The 16,935-nt window shown below is 37.5% G+C and overlaps 1 protein-coding gene across 3 annotated transcripts in view; it reads right to left on the bottom strand.

Annotated features, from left to right (window-relative positions):
- Positions 1-15,326, bottom strand: part of sno (strawberry notch) — a 28,986-nt gene extending 13,660 nt beyond the window's left edge. The window contains exons 1-10 of one of the 3 annotated variants that reach the window (XM_019046134.2): positions 15,072-15,326; positions 12,769-12,856; positions 11,076-11,255; positions 9,934-10,146; positions 8,325-8,548; positions 5,001-5,097; positions 4,082-4,291; positions 2,596-2,771; positions 1,504-1,668; positions 69-390 (exon numbers count right to left, since the gene is read on the bottom strand). In XM_019046134.2, coding sequence (XP_018901679.2) covers positions 69-390; positions 1,504-1,668; positions 2,596-2,771; positions 4,082-4,291; positions 5,001-5,097; positions 8,325-8,548; positions 9,934-10,146; positions 11,076-11,255; positions 12,769-12,856; positions 15,072-15,092 — 1,696 coding nt within the window. In that variant the 5' untranslated portion in view covers positions 15,093-15,326. Of the gene's footprint in view, positions 1-68; positions 391-1,503; positions 1,669-2,595; positions 2,772-4,081; positions 4,292-5,000; positions 5,098-8,324; positions 8,549-9,933; positions 10,147-11,075; positions 11,256-12,768; positions 12,857-13,127; positions 13,271-15,071 lie in introns of those variants that run through there. The other 2 variants (XM_019046136.2, XM_019046135.2) reach the window with 2 other exon arrangements.
- Between the last annotated feature and the right edge of the window lie 1,609 nt (positions 15,327-16,935).

The following is a 16,935-nucleotide window of genomic DNA, read 5'->3' as shown; positions in this document are numbered from 1 at the left end:
TATAAGCCGCATTATAAGCATTATAAGCATTATAATTAAACCGTAATAACGAGACACAAGATTCCTACCTTGAAAACTAAGTTGCCTTGCTATATACATTCCTCTCAGTTTCATGTCCATCGCAACAATTTCCATAGCACCAACTCCTCGTTTTTCCACAGCACCGATGAAATCCATGAACTCTGGGAACGGCGTACCCTCACCCCATATGCCCAAACGTATCATGTATGCCATGTTGCGTGGCTCAGATGCTCCTGTTGCAGAAGCGTAGATGACTCGAGCTTTGGGCAATTTCTTCTGCAGTTCTAAGACAGTTTGACCGGTTTTCGTTGGCTTTGCCGATCCAGTCGGACACAAGTTTTTAGCCCGATGGCATTCATCAAACACAATCTACGATCAAAACTAAGGAAAAGACATTTGACTGAGTGCATTCATTTATTGACTAGTGTTACTAAAAGAAGGTAGCCATTAACAAAAAACCGACATGGCAGTAATGCATATTTACCAAAATGCCATGAACATCATAGTTAGCCTATACATGCTTATTGACTTTATGAGCTTGGACATTTATCTGATCTTAAAATTGGAAAAGGCAGAAAAAATTGTAGATCTACTCAAGAGAATAGACACTGATTATTACCAAGGATTTAAACAAAAATTTCAGCAAATTTCTATTGGAGAGCAATGTGCTCAATAAAAAATCTTCTGACTGCGCCAAACTGGCACACTCTAAAGGACAAAGAGAGTGACTTCTAGTTTCACCAGGAGCTTGCAGATATCAAGTCAAGCATCCGAGCTTGTTGTTACAGGCCAGCATGGCAGTCATTGTGTTCAAAATTATTCTAACTCACAGAAATTACTTAGTGAAACTGTCTCCAACATCGATGAAAATAAACTGAAATAATCCCATTTTGATACTAATTATAGTATAAAATTCATTGATATATTTCTCGTTTCTCTTTATAATCGTTTTCTTTATTTTCTTCTACTTTTCAATCAATTTGACAAGTTTATGACTGATCTACATAAGGAATAGGAACAAATATATTGGCGACATTATCCACATTTCTGATACTGGGTGCTTTCCAGTGAAAAAATTGAGAGGCAGGTGCATTGTCACCCACTGATGGCTGATGCATCACCAGATCAAGTTCCCATATAGAACAAAAAAAAAAAAAAACTTGTCTCTGAAACTATTTAACTCATTTGCATACACAGGACTCGCCATCCCAAGACAAGTGCGCTTAGATGCACTATCTCGTGCAGTTACCAGAGATCATTTGCACACATCGTGTGCACTTGCCATAGCCAACCCAGGACAACTATGCAAGGACGAGGTAACTAACACAGATGCTATGCGATTGTTTCGGTCATGTTCATCCGATTGCCTAATTTGTTAGATGGTGCCATTAATATTGTTCTAAAGATCACTAAAGAGCAAGTTAAGCATGGATGCTTTCACACTCTTGAGAGTATACATAAATAATTTGAGAAAAAGGATACAAGGCCATCAAAATCATCTCCACACCATTGCAATAGTTGCTTCAGTCTCGTCTTGTACTTTCCTCCTGATTGACTTGATTCTCCAATAAGGGCAGAATACGTTGAGAAAATGACTCCTTTTTTCACATTCCCATTAACATTGGAGGATATTTTGGCATACTTGAACTGAAACAAAGAGCAAATGAAAGCAAATGTCATAATTCTAGACAAAAATAGTATCTACCTCATGCCTCTTTGATAATTCATCATGAGGAGTAAATTCCAACAGACGGAGCTGAGCAATGTAAAATTAGAGGCAAGAAAAAGAGGCTTGAGGTTTTAATTCTTTACTTTTAGGTTATTATTGATGCACTTTGAGTTTAACTCACCCCTTATTATTGGGGGGTCACCTTGAATACCTATCTCTGATGGCATGTGCAACTTACTGACTTCAAGGACACTTTTCGGTACTAGGAAAGAGTTCCTCTCAATGTTTTAGTTTCGTAAAAGAAAATTAGTTTCAATATGACATTCCATCTTTACTCCTTCCCTTTTTCCACCGAGAATAGCCATGAGGATTTCAAGTTATGAATCTAAAAATTAGGTTGTTAAAATACTTTGTTCTAGCAGTAACCGAAACGAAGACAGAAACAAAAAAAAACTACAGCATGAGACAAAAAGAGCTCTGTTCTATTGAATCTTACAAAATTTCATGAAATATTATGAAAATGTATACATGTATTGCGCGTGTAGCTGTATATGAAATGTAATTCCAGTTATGACATGATAGATGCCATTAGAGGGTCTTTTCAAGAAAGGAGGGGAGACTTAAAGAAAAATGGAGGTCAGATTCTGAGAGAGTGCGGATGTTCATTTGTACTGGTCATTTTTCACTTACATTAGATTGAAAAATGTACCTACGGCCCCCCAAAAAAAAAAAAAAAAAAAAAAAAAAAAAAAAAAAAAAAAAAAAAAAATTGATGCGTGTACAAATAATTATTAAATACTGAGCTTGAACCAACTCACCACCCTTCCTAACTAATCGTGAAGAAATAAAAGAGTTAAACCCTCCTCCCCTGTATTACAGGCTTCACCAAATACACATATATTTACCTTGTTCAGTGGATGAACTTCAATTTTTCCAGCACCAATATCGCCAAGATCTCTTTCCGCATCATATTTCAAGTCATTTGATACTGACACCCATATTGCTCTTTTACGACCTTTCATATAGTTTTCATAAATAACTCCAGCAATAGTTCGACCTTTTCCGACACCAGCACCATCACCTATTGTCATACAGAATTGACAAAAATGAATTAATAAATGAATAACCTCAAGGTAAATAATTTTTTCAGGAATTTACGGCCTGGATTTACAAGATGATTAGCGAAGGGCAACTAAGCATACTTGAATCACAGTTTCTTGATATAGCTAGTCAGAAAATCAGTCATCAATATGAAAATCATTGAATTCTCTACGCTGCTTGAAGCCACTACAATGGTTTTGACAATGATACGAACATTTCAAATAGGTGATTTGGAACAATTTTTAACAAATCTCAATTGTTGAAGAAATTGAAAATGCTTCAATGTTCACAAATATAGTTCTTTTTTAGGGCAAACTCGGGAATTAAACGTTGATTTAAGAAGTTTACCGGGCAAACTGGTATTGACCCCATCATCTAAAATAAACTTCTTACTACATTTCCATTAGCAGTGTTCAAACAAATTCTTGTCAAAAAGCTATCAGTATCAGTACTGCTTCTTTTGGCATACTAATACACTAAGGTCGCTCTTGACAGAGACGGCCTGCTTCATCGGAACTGCTCTGAGTCGAAGTATTGGTGTCAAGTTACACTGTCTGTTAAGATACTAGGCCCCTTAAATAGATAAATGTGGCAACGACTTATTTTTATAAACTCTAGAAACTCCGATAGCTACTAGTAAGAGTCATTTTGTTGTTACTGCTTTTCGATATATGGACGGTGTAAGTCGGCAATCACATAACTCGTTTGCGGTGTCTGAAAATCTCCGCATCTTTGTTCTTATTTTAAAGGAGGACTAATTGACATCATTCTTTGAAGTTTTTGAAGAATTTTCTTTGCAAAGAGAAGAAAAATCACGGAAGCTTTAAAGAATTGCCACTGAATAGTTTTCCGTTTAAAAAATAAAGTATGACAGGAAGTCTGCGACGTCGCAAACCGAGATATGTGATTGCCGACTTACACCGTCGATATGTTTCGATAGCCTAGTAAAAACCTGTAGAGCAAACCTTATCCCTATTACTTGATAATGGATCGATTTTTTTGGAAAACAGCCACTATTGCAGTTACAGCAAGAAGCAGGTTTACTGTTAAAGAAATGATTAATATTGTAATAATTAATTGGCCTTGCTACAGCAGGACGAATTCATTTTTTACACGACTCATACTCAATATCTGACATTATTGAACAGAAGAACATGAAAGAAAATATTTCACAAAATAGGGTGTTTGCCTTTAAAGAATGCACTAAAAGCATTTTATAGAGAGCGTTTTTAAATTTTCACTCTATGCTGAGTGTAAATTAACTTAAATTGAAGATTTAGACAAACTTACCGATTAAAAATCCTGCTCGAGATCCATCAGGTAAAAAGTGCTCGTGCTGTTGGGAGGCATAAGTAATGGCTTCAAGTTGTAGAGCAGAGAGAGCGCCCGATTTGATAGTACTTTCAGGAATGGACAACTGGTACCATATGTCTGTAGGCTCAACACTGGAAAGTGACGCTGTTTCCACGACAGGATCAGGATGCTTCTTGCCAATTTTTACTGTAAAATAAAAATATTACAGCAGATAAGCTAAAAATCGACTGTTCAAGCAAAGATAGATTACTTAGGACAGCTGAGATAGCATGAAAATGTCTTGTAGGTGAAACAAAGCCTTTTTTTGACATTAATCAATGTTCTTGGAATGTTAATTTGAGCTGTTCAAGAGGTGTACTACTTAGTACAGATGAAAATACAGATAGTAGTGTCAAGAGACACCAAAATGTCCCGTATAATTTTGTGTATTTTTGCCTTGTTTCCGCTGTTTCTTCGTTTTCTTTCTACTGTTTCTGTTTTGGGCTGCCTATGTATGTCTTCGTTCTACCATTAATACAGATTTCAGGTCAGCAGCAGACAGTAATTTTAATTCGTTTTCTGAGAGTACAGAGAGAACTAATCTTCTATGAATTTTTCAGATTTTTTAAACTCTAAATGGTAAAGAAATCTTGTTGTAAAAATGCCAACAATGGGACCCGTTTGAAACAATATTTTTGGCGGGTACTAATGTCATAGCCGGCGGGGGAAATGGTGGTTGCTTATTGGCTGAACTCATCTTCAGGCATCGCTTTGCTAAGTCAATTCGTCTTTCACTTCTCTTTCTTTTTTTCAATTCAGAGATACAAAGAGATGAAAAAAAGGAATTTGAATTGAAATATTTCCTTAAATGTTCAGAACAGAAAAAAAAAAATCAGTAACAGCAGATACTACGTACATTTAGCTGGCATGTAATCAGCGTACGTTTCAGCAACTCCCATGCCATCTTCTTCAGCATCTTCATCATCTTGCTGCTCCTCTCTCAATGCATTAATCTAGAAACAGACACTTCATTGTCAAGAAACAGGAGTACGTAATACGTAACATTTAATAACAATTAATAACTGACTTAGGGTTGAGTTCAGAAAAGACAGACTGAGGAAAAATTAACCCCCCCCCCCTTCCCTTCGCAAAAAATAAATACATAAATGAAAAGAGAGAAAAGTCCAATGATCTCCTTCCTTGTTGTCACCAGAAAGAAAGGGAGAAGTTCAATTGATGCCTCCAAAAATTAAGCAGTTTCAGAAGCAGCCGCTTATGCCAATTGATACATGTGTTGAATAAACTGGGTAATAGCAAAACTTCGCCTCCGCTAATTCCAAGTTTTGTAAAAGTTGGTGACAATGCAAACATCTTCCCATGGGATTTACATTTTTGAGGGAAATGATTGCATGTTGCAAATAATTTGATCATCCTATCAGTTCAAGTCATCTATCTTTATTCTGGAAATTGCTTCTCTTACCTTCAATAATTTCACTGTGAAATCTGGTTCTTCTTCTGGTTGCTCTTTCTTCTCTTTACTCTCTTTTATCTTAATACTCCCACCATTTCTCCTTTTTCTCTTCTTAGCTACTAGTTTATTCTTCCGTTTTCCAAGTATAATTACTTCATAGCACTGTTTACACAAAGATTTTCCTGGAATGAGATCAACTCCACGCCGCCTTCCTATTATTCTATGATCAATTTTTAATACGGCAATTCCACGTGCACGTCGTCTGCGATTTGAGTTTTTGGATTTTGTGTTATTTAAAAGAGGATGAAGTTTTAATGGATCACAACACCAAGCACCGAATGTAGAAGTGAACTCGTTAATAAAAACTTTCTTATGATAGGCACAAATTTTTTTAAGAGTGTTTGTACCAACTCTGGGTCCCAGGTTTATTTGATCTTCTACAGATAATTTGGCGACTGCTTCAAGCCCTTGCCGGTAGCCTTTCCTCCTACAAACATGGAACGAATTCCCTTTCAATTTTAAGAATCTCCCAACACAACACTTAGGCGGCATTTCCACTGATGTGAGGAAGCACTGAACACCAATTCCAGGACACACTAAGTAACAGAACCATGAAGAGAGAGAGAGAGGAAATGAAGGGATGCGCCACTAACTGCTAGGGCAGTCAACTCTACACTACTCTGCAGACTACCGCTTCGTAGCCTTTTGGATACCATGACATCATCAGAGGTCATGTTATGGACTGTTCAGGCAGGTTTGAAAATGTCCAGTAAGATCAGCAAAAAACATCACAACTACACAGGTTTTTTTCCTGTTTAGCTGTGATACAGGGTGTTAGAAAAGTAACCTCCCCCTCTCTAACTTTGTACCCGCTTGAGGTAGAGATTTGAAACTTGGAGGACATTCCTAAGTCAAGGGGAGTTACTTTTTGACACCCCTAAAATTTCCAGGGGGGCCCCTTGGAGGGGGATGGGGGGAAGGGACCCCAACTGTTTTTTTCAAATGGAAAGGCCTCGTTGTGGTACCTTGTTCAAAAGAGCATAAAAAAAGAACATTTTTGGCGCAAAGCGGAAGTCATGATCTTACACCGTTTTAAAATGGTGGCCGGTTAGGTTCATAATGGCCGAAAATTGGCAACTCGGTTATTTGTCGATGGATTTGCCTGAAACTTGGAGCCCAAGGGTATTTTAGTAGGGGATTAACAAATTTGAAATTAGATTCCTAAAAAATAACAATTTTCGGTCTTTTTGAACCTAACCAGTCGCCATTTTGAAAATTTTGGTTTTTATAAAAATCCAATGTCAAATCCGTTTTTCTTATATTAAAAAACCCCCCGATACCGAGTTTCAGGCAACTCTATCGACAAAAAACCTGGGTTCCAATTTTCGGCCACTTTGAACTTTAACCAGCCGCCATTTTGAAACAGTTTGAGTTATTGACTTCCAGTTTGCACATAAAGTTTTATTCATTTATGCTCTTTTAAAAGAGGTATCACAAGAGGAGTCTTCTCATTTGTAGCTCCCTTTGACCTAGGAAAATCCTCCAAGTTTCAAATCTCTAACTCAGTTAGGTAAAATGATAGAGGGGGGGGGGGGGGGGAGACTATTCTAACATCCTATAGGATTCATTACAGCCTTGAAAAGGATTCATTTTTTCCGAAAAAAAGGAGTCAAATTTGAGTTCAGCTCTACTACAACTTCAGATGCCAAGTATGAGGCAAAGGAGGAGTTGCGTTTTGGGCCTTTTCCGGCCCCACCTGGATTTTGCTAAATGTTTCATATTTTCAAAGTACTAGTTTTAGGTAGACTCTGTGCCAAATATTAGACCGAACGGAGCCCATGCAAGGGCGCAGCAGCGCCTCAAACCCAAAATCCTGGAATCGAAAAACAATTATTTTCGTCGACTTTTTCGACTGTTATCACTCTTCCAGCTCATGATTCTTACGTATTTTTTTGCGTACTTTTCGTTTCTGGCCTTTTTAAAGGCCTCCGATAAATTTTAAGGGGCCTTATGGCCCATTGTTGCCATTTTTGGCCCATTTTTAGGGGTTTTTTCCATTTAACACATTCAAAACTCAACTTAATCCAAAAACTGTGTACATTTTTGAAAAGTACGTAAAAAAATGAATAAAAAATGTTCAGTAAAATTTTTTCCTATGTTGCCAAATTTCCGAGAAAATTGGTCCCAAAGTGTCAAAAACGGCAAAAAATCGATAAATCGCCGCGTCTAAGGTTCAAGAAAGTGGAGTACATTTTTCATACTGTACCAGATAACAGCTCTTATCCATCCATACAACATACTAAAACATCATAGTTGTACCTGGATTCCCACGATGTGAAAATTGACCGAGATGTCGATTTTAGCGGCCTTTTTATACTTGATTTGTTGATAGGTTACCAAGATTTTTTTATTTGCTACTTTCAACTTTACCGGACTGCCATTTTGTAACGGTTTGAGATATAGACCCCAACTTGGCTCCAAAATTTTTCTTCTTGATGCCCTTTTCATTGATAATTCCCAAGATAGGGATTGCCATTGAAAACAAAAGAAGAGCAGTCCCTTCAAAATTTTGAGAGGCGAAAAAGGACACTTTGATTTAGGAGTAGTCCTAAAACTTCAGTCCAACAGCTTCGTAAGAAAAAAAGTTCCTGGGGTAAACAGGACTTAGGATTACACTGCATGTAGAAATGAATTGCCATTGAATGAATAACCTGTTTTGGCTTCACAAATTTTATTTAGAGTTAAAATGAAAGAGACAATCAAGCTCACCTTGTCTTCATTGCTGCCCCAGAATGGTGGGTATGGCAGATTTTTTCCCATCTGCGGGAACGGTGACCACCCAGGCGTCATTCCCATTCCACCCATTCCCATCCCTGAACTGAGAATCTGCTGTAAGAGAGCTCCTGTCGCTGAGGGATTTGCAGACATTAATAACTGATTAAACGCGCTTGTTGAAAATCCTGGAGGAAACAAGCCACCGGCTCTATCTAAACCTAAAGCAAGAAACATAACCTAATTAGAAAGAAACACAACCTAATTTGATGCTTGAGGCAATTTGGGTTCCAAAAAGTGGGTAAGTTTCTGATAAAAAAACTCGATTCAGATTTTCTTCATTTTGATGGGGTTAAGTAAAAAAAAAGTTCAGGTGATGTCCACAATTAGTTTAAATGTAGTTTCTTTTATTGTATTTCTTTTCTCCATCTAACTTCATAAAAAAAGAACAATCAACAATATGGCAAAAGATCCACACGTACCGAATAAATTCACTTCGATAATTCATTATCTCATTTTGTATTACAGAGAATCAAAAGTGCAAAACTTTAATGAGAGTACAAAATTTTAATTGGACTTATTTTTGATAGGTTTCATTACAATTTTGCTCTTGTGAGGTTAACCGGTTAGTTATTCTTTAAATGCTAAACGCATCTACAGTAAGACCTCGATTAATCTGATCTCAAGGGACTGACGAATCGATCCGGAAAATTGCAGAAACCGTTGATTCGAATTAGCTTGAAGCCCTTGAAGGGAGCGGAAGATCAAGCTGTTAATTCGAAATCCAAAAGGTCTTAGTACTGTGATTTTGTATGCACTATTTTGAGGTTTAATAAATCAATGTGCATGCTGCAGACATAAAAATTGAAAAGCGATGAATAACAGTAGTGAGACACTCAAGCAACAAGTCTGAATTCTGGATTATTTATTGTCATGCACTAATTAATTACTTTCTAAACATGTTTTCTGTAGTTTATAGCTGGTTGACCAAATTATACTTTGAAAGTAAACTTATCGTGAGAATATACTTCAGCACAAAAAAAAGAAAAAATAGGAAGAACCATCTGAAAATCTGAGCAACTCAAGGAAAAAATGACAAATAAAAAAATTGAAAACTTAAACTAAAAAAATAATAAGTAAGCCAAGCAATGCATCGGACAAATACAGCACGAACCATACAACATCAATAAAAATCAATTGAAACTGCATTGAATTTAAACTTGCAGTTTTTGGGATGCGCCTTCCATAATTCATTAGGGGGAAGATTCTGAACAAAGTTCAAACTTCGATGGACTGGAGGATAGTGTACACATCATGATGGGCAAAAGAGACACTCAAATCATTATAACTGTTAAAGTTAATGTTCTGTTTTGGATTGTTATTTATTTAACACATTGAGAGGAAAATATTTAATGGGAGGCACATCCTCAACATAACAACAATCTAAAATTTTTTAAATGCTCCTTCTTGATCAATCTCTATCTGCTTCAACCTGCAGAAGTTTCCTGCTAGGGCCTTAAATTTTAATTCACTGATAATACACAAAGACATGCAGAATCAATGCAGTCTCAAAGATTTTAATGGTAGTGAAATTCAACTCTCTTACTAGGTTGTAAGAATTGCAATGGATTTATGTTCGGTGGTCCTGGATGCATTCCAGGGTAACTCATAGGTGACAAACCAAAACTACCTAAGGAGCCGGGCGCTGATAGAGGATTTGAATAAGGACCCATTCCAGATGCACCACTCATGTAGCCGGGATCAAAACCTTTCATCCCCATCATGCCCATGGGTTTTGAGTTCATTGGATTCGTTCCAGCTGAAACATTTAAAGCTTAATTTATAGGTGAAATTCTACATGCATTTTGAACACACCCTTCTCAATTATGCCAGACCTAGCTGACGTGAAGGGCGAGGGGGGTTTCAGGACATTATCAGTCAGGCTCCTAATTGAAAATGAAGGACACCGCACAATTCAAAGAAATTCGGTGAAATTTCGAGATTCTATGATATGATGTTCCTTCTGGAGGACGATGAGCTTTTAAAATTAAATTTTTTTGAGCCGATCTTGAGACGAACTGGTCAGAATAGTGCATTTTCAGCAATAAACATGTGTCATTGCACGCAGAAGTGACAACATCGCCAAAATGAAAATGCGGAGTGTTTTGTTATGATCTGAATTAACACGCCGTCTCATCTCCCTGGCCTGCGTAGACGCAGAAAGAGGAGCTCGCTCATTGACCACCTTCATTTTCCCACTTAAATAATGCGTGTATAACGAAAAAAATCTTGAAATTTAGACAGCACCAAATTTCTTGGTATTACATGTGGTACAGTGCCCCATCATCAAAACTAAAAGAACCAAAAACTTTATTATGAATGGGCTAATAAGTTATTTTCTTCCTTCATTGCGACTCTCATATGTATTAAAAGAACTAAGCTTACTAGAGTGTCGCCAGATTTTTCTGATAACGGCCACTAGGAAAAAAGTTCAAAGGTGCAGAAAGTTCTTCCCTTTCACATTTTGAGAGGCTGCCTTCAGATTTTTGTCCACACAAGACCACATTCCCTCAACGTTTTTTGAAGCTACCCTCACACTGCTATCCACACAAGGGAAGAGTGTATGGACCTATATTGGTAATTTAGGAGGATAGGTCTCATCTAATTATGGAACTCTTACGGCCCAAAAGGGCAGCCAATCTACGAACAAGCTAATCTACAGACATTGGCAGTCTTAGAATTACTTACTTTCAGTATTAACGGAAACTAATTTGGGAGTAGTAGAGAGTTTCATTTCTTTCTTTGGCACAACATTGATGACAGTTGGTGATTTCACTGCAGTGGTAGCAGAGCTGACGGGTTCTAGGATTCCACCTTCATTTTTTAGAGAGCTAATTGCAGCGGATGTCGCCAGATCTTTACCTCCTCCTGGATAAGAGAGAAATAATAGATTAAATCAAATTCACTTAGAAGCTAAAAATATCATTGCAAGAAAGGAAAAAATAAATAAATAAATAAATAAAAAATAAAATAACTAAACCACTCATTTTAAACAAAGGACCCTGCACACTACTTATGAGGATGTGTACCAAAATCGCTTTATAATTTTTTAATTGTTTTAAATTTATTAATCAGGTAATAACATGTTTTAAATTTGTCTATGTCTGCTGATCAAAAGTTATCAATGCCCAAACTTTCTACAAGCCACTATTTTTGCACAACCCGCTGAAAAGCGTTTTGGTAATTCCTTGCATAAATGAACGTGACGAGTACTTGAGTATGGTCGGGTCGGTCGGATGAGCAAAAATCATGTTAACAGGAAAACCGATCAGCAGCCAAGCAACGGTCTTATCTCAGATTCCACACCCCTTTTCTTTTCACTGTCCAAATCAGTTTCTCTCTCTCTCCCCCCTTCTATTGTCCTTACCAGACAGACGCGCACTGCATTTAGATTTCAGCCGGCCGGTCCTGGAAATTGCTGTGACGTAAATTGCGTATTATGCAAAAACGGTGGCTCATAGAAAATTGGCGCAATTATGACTTTTGATCAGTATCCATAAACGAATTTAAAACAATCAAAAATCGATCGGAACACATCCCCATAAGGAGTGTGCGGGATCCTGTATCAGCCAGGCCATCAATAAGTAAGGAGTTTTTAGGAGGATACAAGATTACTAAACATTAATATACTGCTATACGCAGTCCTATTAGACTTGCATTGACAGTGAAACTGCAAAAATGTGTATCTCCGTTGCAGTGCATCAGAATCTTTGCTCCCATTTTACTTTTGAAAATGAGACCAAACCAACATCGCCGCTGGAAATTTTCAAGGAATAGTTTTCCTAAGTACAGAGATGAAAAATCACTAAAGTTTTCAATAAATGATGTTCAGTCGTTTTCATTGTAGAAAATAAAGTATGACGGGAAGTCTGCAACTCTATAAACAGAGATACGCATTTCCGTAATTTGACCATCATTAAAGTTTCATTCACACATATATATTTCACCTGCAGAATACACTTTATATCAGAGAACATACACTCACCAATCACTGTAATCAATTAAATGTATTTGTTGTGTTGCATAAAAAATAAGGTAAGAGACATGATGGTCCAGTAACAGCCAAAAATACTAATGAGATATCCTTCAATGGTTAAAAGTTTCAAATATGCAAACCAAGAAATACAGGATTAAGGAAGGCAATACATTTTCAAGTTTCTCATTGCTACATTGAATTGGAATACAAAATAGTTTTATAGAGACATATCTGTTACTTTCTGTTACAGTACTGACAAGAGTAAATATGATCTCAAATTAAGCTGCAGGACAAGAATGTATTTTCCCTTACGAATGCAAACATGAAAGTTTCCATCTGATGCTAATTGTTTTTGCGAACAACATTCCCCTCCCCCTTGTTAGATACAATTAAGAAAATACAAACCTGGCACTTCAATTTTGTCCGGATCGTCATCTTCATCAAAACTGTCACTGTCTGAAGAGCTGTTAATTACAATGGGTTTCTTGATGGCCTGAAAGATTTAACAAAATATTAGGCTTGACAAAAATGGCAAACTATCTACAGAAATTAGGAGCAGATGAGAATCAAACAAATTTGGTAAAATGGAACGCTTTCAACCTTCCACGTCCTCACAATCATGCTTAAGTCCTGATCCTAATGATTATGAACGATGGCTCTGTAAAGCCCGAAATGTTGAGCCACTTAGATTTCAAACCACTCTGAAATTAGTTCCACACCACTATTTTCATAACTTGAAAGATGAGAAAAAACCAGGACTGTACCTGATTCCTGTACATGGAAAAAACCAATAAAGAATTTCAATTGGGGCAAATGTTGCGTTTACTCCACTACAACAAGAGGTTAATGACGGGAACTGGAGGCAGTTTTAGATGGATCAAAGTGCTGAAAATAGTCACAATGATACGCTGCACTAAATTATTTCTTTCCCCCACTAATCTACATCAGGTCTCCAGCATCATTGGATGATAGGTAAATTATTATTTATATCAACCAAAGCATCATCAATGCAATTAGTTTTATCACTTGATTAGTGGCATGAGCTATTGAGACTTTTAACGCATGCACCTTAGAAAAGGTCTGCTACATTCATGCTAAATCAATTTGAGTGCTCTTATTTTTTCAATCATTAAGAAGGTGCTTAGTATAGTAAGTTGAGAATTCTTAAAATTATGAATGAAAAGTGGTAGGAGGAAAAGAGAGGATGAAAAAATGAGAACCTCATCACAAGCTTGACAGTAATGCCAAAAATAATCAGTTTTCTGCAACTTCCAATCTAGGTAATCAATAAATGGATGAAAATAAAATGAACAATCGGGCTGTTGGAAATCGGAAGATTCTAAGGGCAAACATTTTTCAAAACAAGGAATAAGATGTGATCAACTCTCTGAATTCAGTTTGCTGTTAATTATGATTGCAAAAGTTTAAATCCTGGATTATTAGAATCAAAATTGACAATGCAACAGTATCCGACCATGAAAATGGGAGGACGGGAAGAAATGGGGAAAAGAGAGTAAGTAACGTTGGGCAAAAAGGAAGAATGAAACTGCAATAACTAAGTACTGCAATGAAGGTTAATACAAGTATCATGATGAAATTGTTAACACAGTATTTTAGGTAGATTGCTTTACAAAACGCATACAAGTATGCTCTTCTCAGATTTTGAATTCTTTAAAATAAAAAAAGCGAGTTAAACGTTACAAAACAAATTTAACTGAATCATGGTTCGCATTAAAATGCTTGCGCAGGCTTTGCATTATGCTAAAATCTATTTCAACAAAGCAGTCTAATTCAAATCATGGCACTCATTGTTGACAAATTATTACGGGACGCAACATACGTGTTGTGGGGTGGATGTTGGTGGAAACACCAGAAACACCGGAAAAAGTTGACCTCGACGAACTGGTTCATTGTTTTGGTGATGAACTGATCATTAACAAGATACTTGCTTTCTCAGACATTTCTCTAGATAAATATCTAGTGCTGCTCATGCAGAGCAGGAAGTACAGTGATGTTGACAAAGAAATTTGCGTTAGAAGAGAAGAAAGGTTACAGAGTCAGATTTCATAGGGCTTGACCTATCCATTATAAACAGGGATAAATTGATGTGTCATCAAGAAAATCATGACAGTAAATCAAGACAAAACTCAATGACACACGATGAATAACTGGAAAGGAGTTCATCTTGTTAGGGTGATTTAGAGTAAGTATTGGGTACCGCTTCCTTCACAATGTAGATGATAAATTCATAGGATTCAACGATATTTCAGGTATCACATGTTTAGAGGTGCAAAACCATTACTGATAGCAGTAAAAATATACATTGGTAAAGATTCCCTGGGCAGTTGAAGTGAGATAAGAGGCAAAACTGTCCAAGAGAGGGACTGAATACCCTCATGAAAGGGTGATCGGAGGGGCATCGAAAAAAAAAAATGTGAGGCCTATACAGGGGAGGATTAAAAGACTTGTGCTATTCAATGCTGAAAGCTTGAGTTTGATGAGAAAAACTGTTTAAAGGTAGCATTTAACAGGGCCAATACATATCGTTTCGATTGATTTGGAGATGGGCAACAGAATTTTAAATTTAGGGTTATACGACATGTCCTATGTTTACAAAATCAGGTGGAGGAGAACGCGGTTTGGGCCAAGCTGCTTGAGAAATAAAACAGAATAGTGCATCTATATTCAGTGGGTGAATAAGTACTTACAGTCCTCTTTGGACGAGGCATCGTAATGAAGGAAAATCAAATCACCGGTCACTTCTGCATGAACTTGGATATTTTCTTCACCGTGATCTAAGATCTTACCACTCCCGCCATATTGCGGCGCTCAGAATTCTTTATAAATTAAAGATTTTCAACCTCGCCGTCACACCAATCGCTGGCGCTCTCAATACCACTGTTGCCGAACCGCGAGTACTTTTGTGCTCTGAATTGAAAATATTTAACTGACAAGGTGATACTTTCCTCTTTCAAAGCAATTACGATAAATTAAAACTGAGGCTGCGTCAAAATATCAACAATGATTACCCTAATTCTGCTGTAGCACTCGAAGTCTCGTAAAAGAAAAAGACAATTCCGTTAAATTAGGCAACTCCACGATCGCAATGTTGCAATTTCGGAAGGGTATTGAGGCCCCTTTTACTAGGAAGGGTGAGGAGGGTGAGGGTGAACTTACAAAGCCTGATACCAGTTTCTCGATTCTGATTGGACACAGGAGCTGAGGCGCAACTTTTTTAACTTGCACACATACAACACTTACATTGCTCTTGCTTGATGTTGCCATGTACATCTATCTACTGCAATGTCCGCACTATGCGGTATGTTTTACTCCGGTAAGTATTGGGGATGCTTCGTTACTTAATCCATGGTAATATCGGAGTGAGAAATTTCAAAACAGCCTTGAAGCTTCATGTTAAGACGTCGAAGATACTTGGCGCGCGGCGAACCTGCAAAGCGGTGGTACCGGAGAGCGAAAGTACCGAGGTACTTACATGCATCCAGGCACAATAATGTTTGATAAATTGAAGAGGAGAGGAAAAATAAGAAAATGAAACAGAAGAGGAATAGGGGTATCATCGCAAATTAGCACGAATACTCGGAACACATCCAAATCAATTTTACCAAACGGGAATAGTTACATCAACGCCATGTCAGTTCGCCTTCAATTTCGGCGTAGGCAACACGTTTTATTCCACGCGATGGAATACCTAGGTATCGTCGTGGCATGGCAGGCACGCACTGTGGTCTTGAAGCAAAAAAAAAGAAGAAAAAAACAAAAATGCTTCAAAAACGTACCCCACAACGGTTTGCAGGGGTTGAGTCTATGTTACGTCATATCGATGATGTAAGTCCTCAACCACGTATCTCGTTTGCGGTGTTTGAAAATCTCAGCTCTTATTTTACTTTTTTTAAAGGAGAACCAAGCGACATCATTCCTTGAAGTTTTCGCAGAGTTTTCTTACTTCAGGGTGGAAAAATCACGGCAGTTTATTGGAATGGCGGCCCCTGAGTAGTTTCGCATTTAAAAAATGAAGTATGACAAGAAGTCTGCCACTTCGCAAACCGAGATAAGTGGTTGCGGTCTCGCAATACTGATTTTGATCCGCTTTTTTTAAATGTATTTATGTCCATCAAATCGGCGTTGATAGGTCGCATTTTTATTTTTCGTTCGATTCATGTTGATCGAACACATACCCTCTTGGTACCTACATGCAGACTACCTATCATACTCTTTTTTTTTAGCTGAACAATTTGCCTGCTACTGAGTCTGCAGCAATTGTTGTTACGGATAAGTTGTGCGTGCTGATTTTAGTTCATTACATACTCGACTCTCTGAAGGCGTTTTAAGTGAGTAAGTAGCGCAATCTGTCGGATAATGAACGAAGTAGGGATTGGCGCACATAAAACGCCTTCAGAGAGTCGAGTATGTAATGAGCAAAAATCAGCACGCACGACATTTTCATAACAACAATTGCTGCAGACGCAGCTGAAGGCGAATTGGTTCCGCACATAAAACGCCCTCAGAGAGTGAAGTACGTAATAAGGTAAAATCAGCACGCACAATTGCTGC

Source organism: Bemisia tabaci, chromosome 4 (genome assembly GCF_918797505.1).
Source record: "Bemisia tabaci chromosome 4, PGI_BMITA_v3".
In the NCBI taxonomy this organism is placed as follows: domain Eukaryota; kingdom Metazoa; phylum Arthropoda; class Insecta; order Hemiptera; family Aleyrodidae; genus Bemisia; species Bemisia tabaci.
This window is presented reverse-complemented; position numbering and strand designations above follow the sequence as displayed.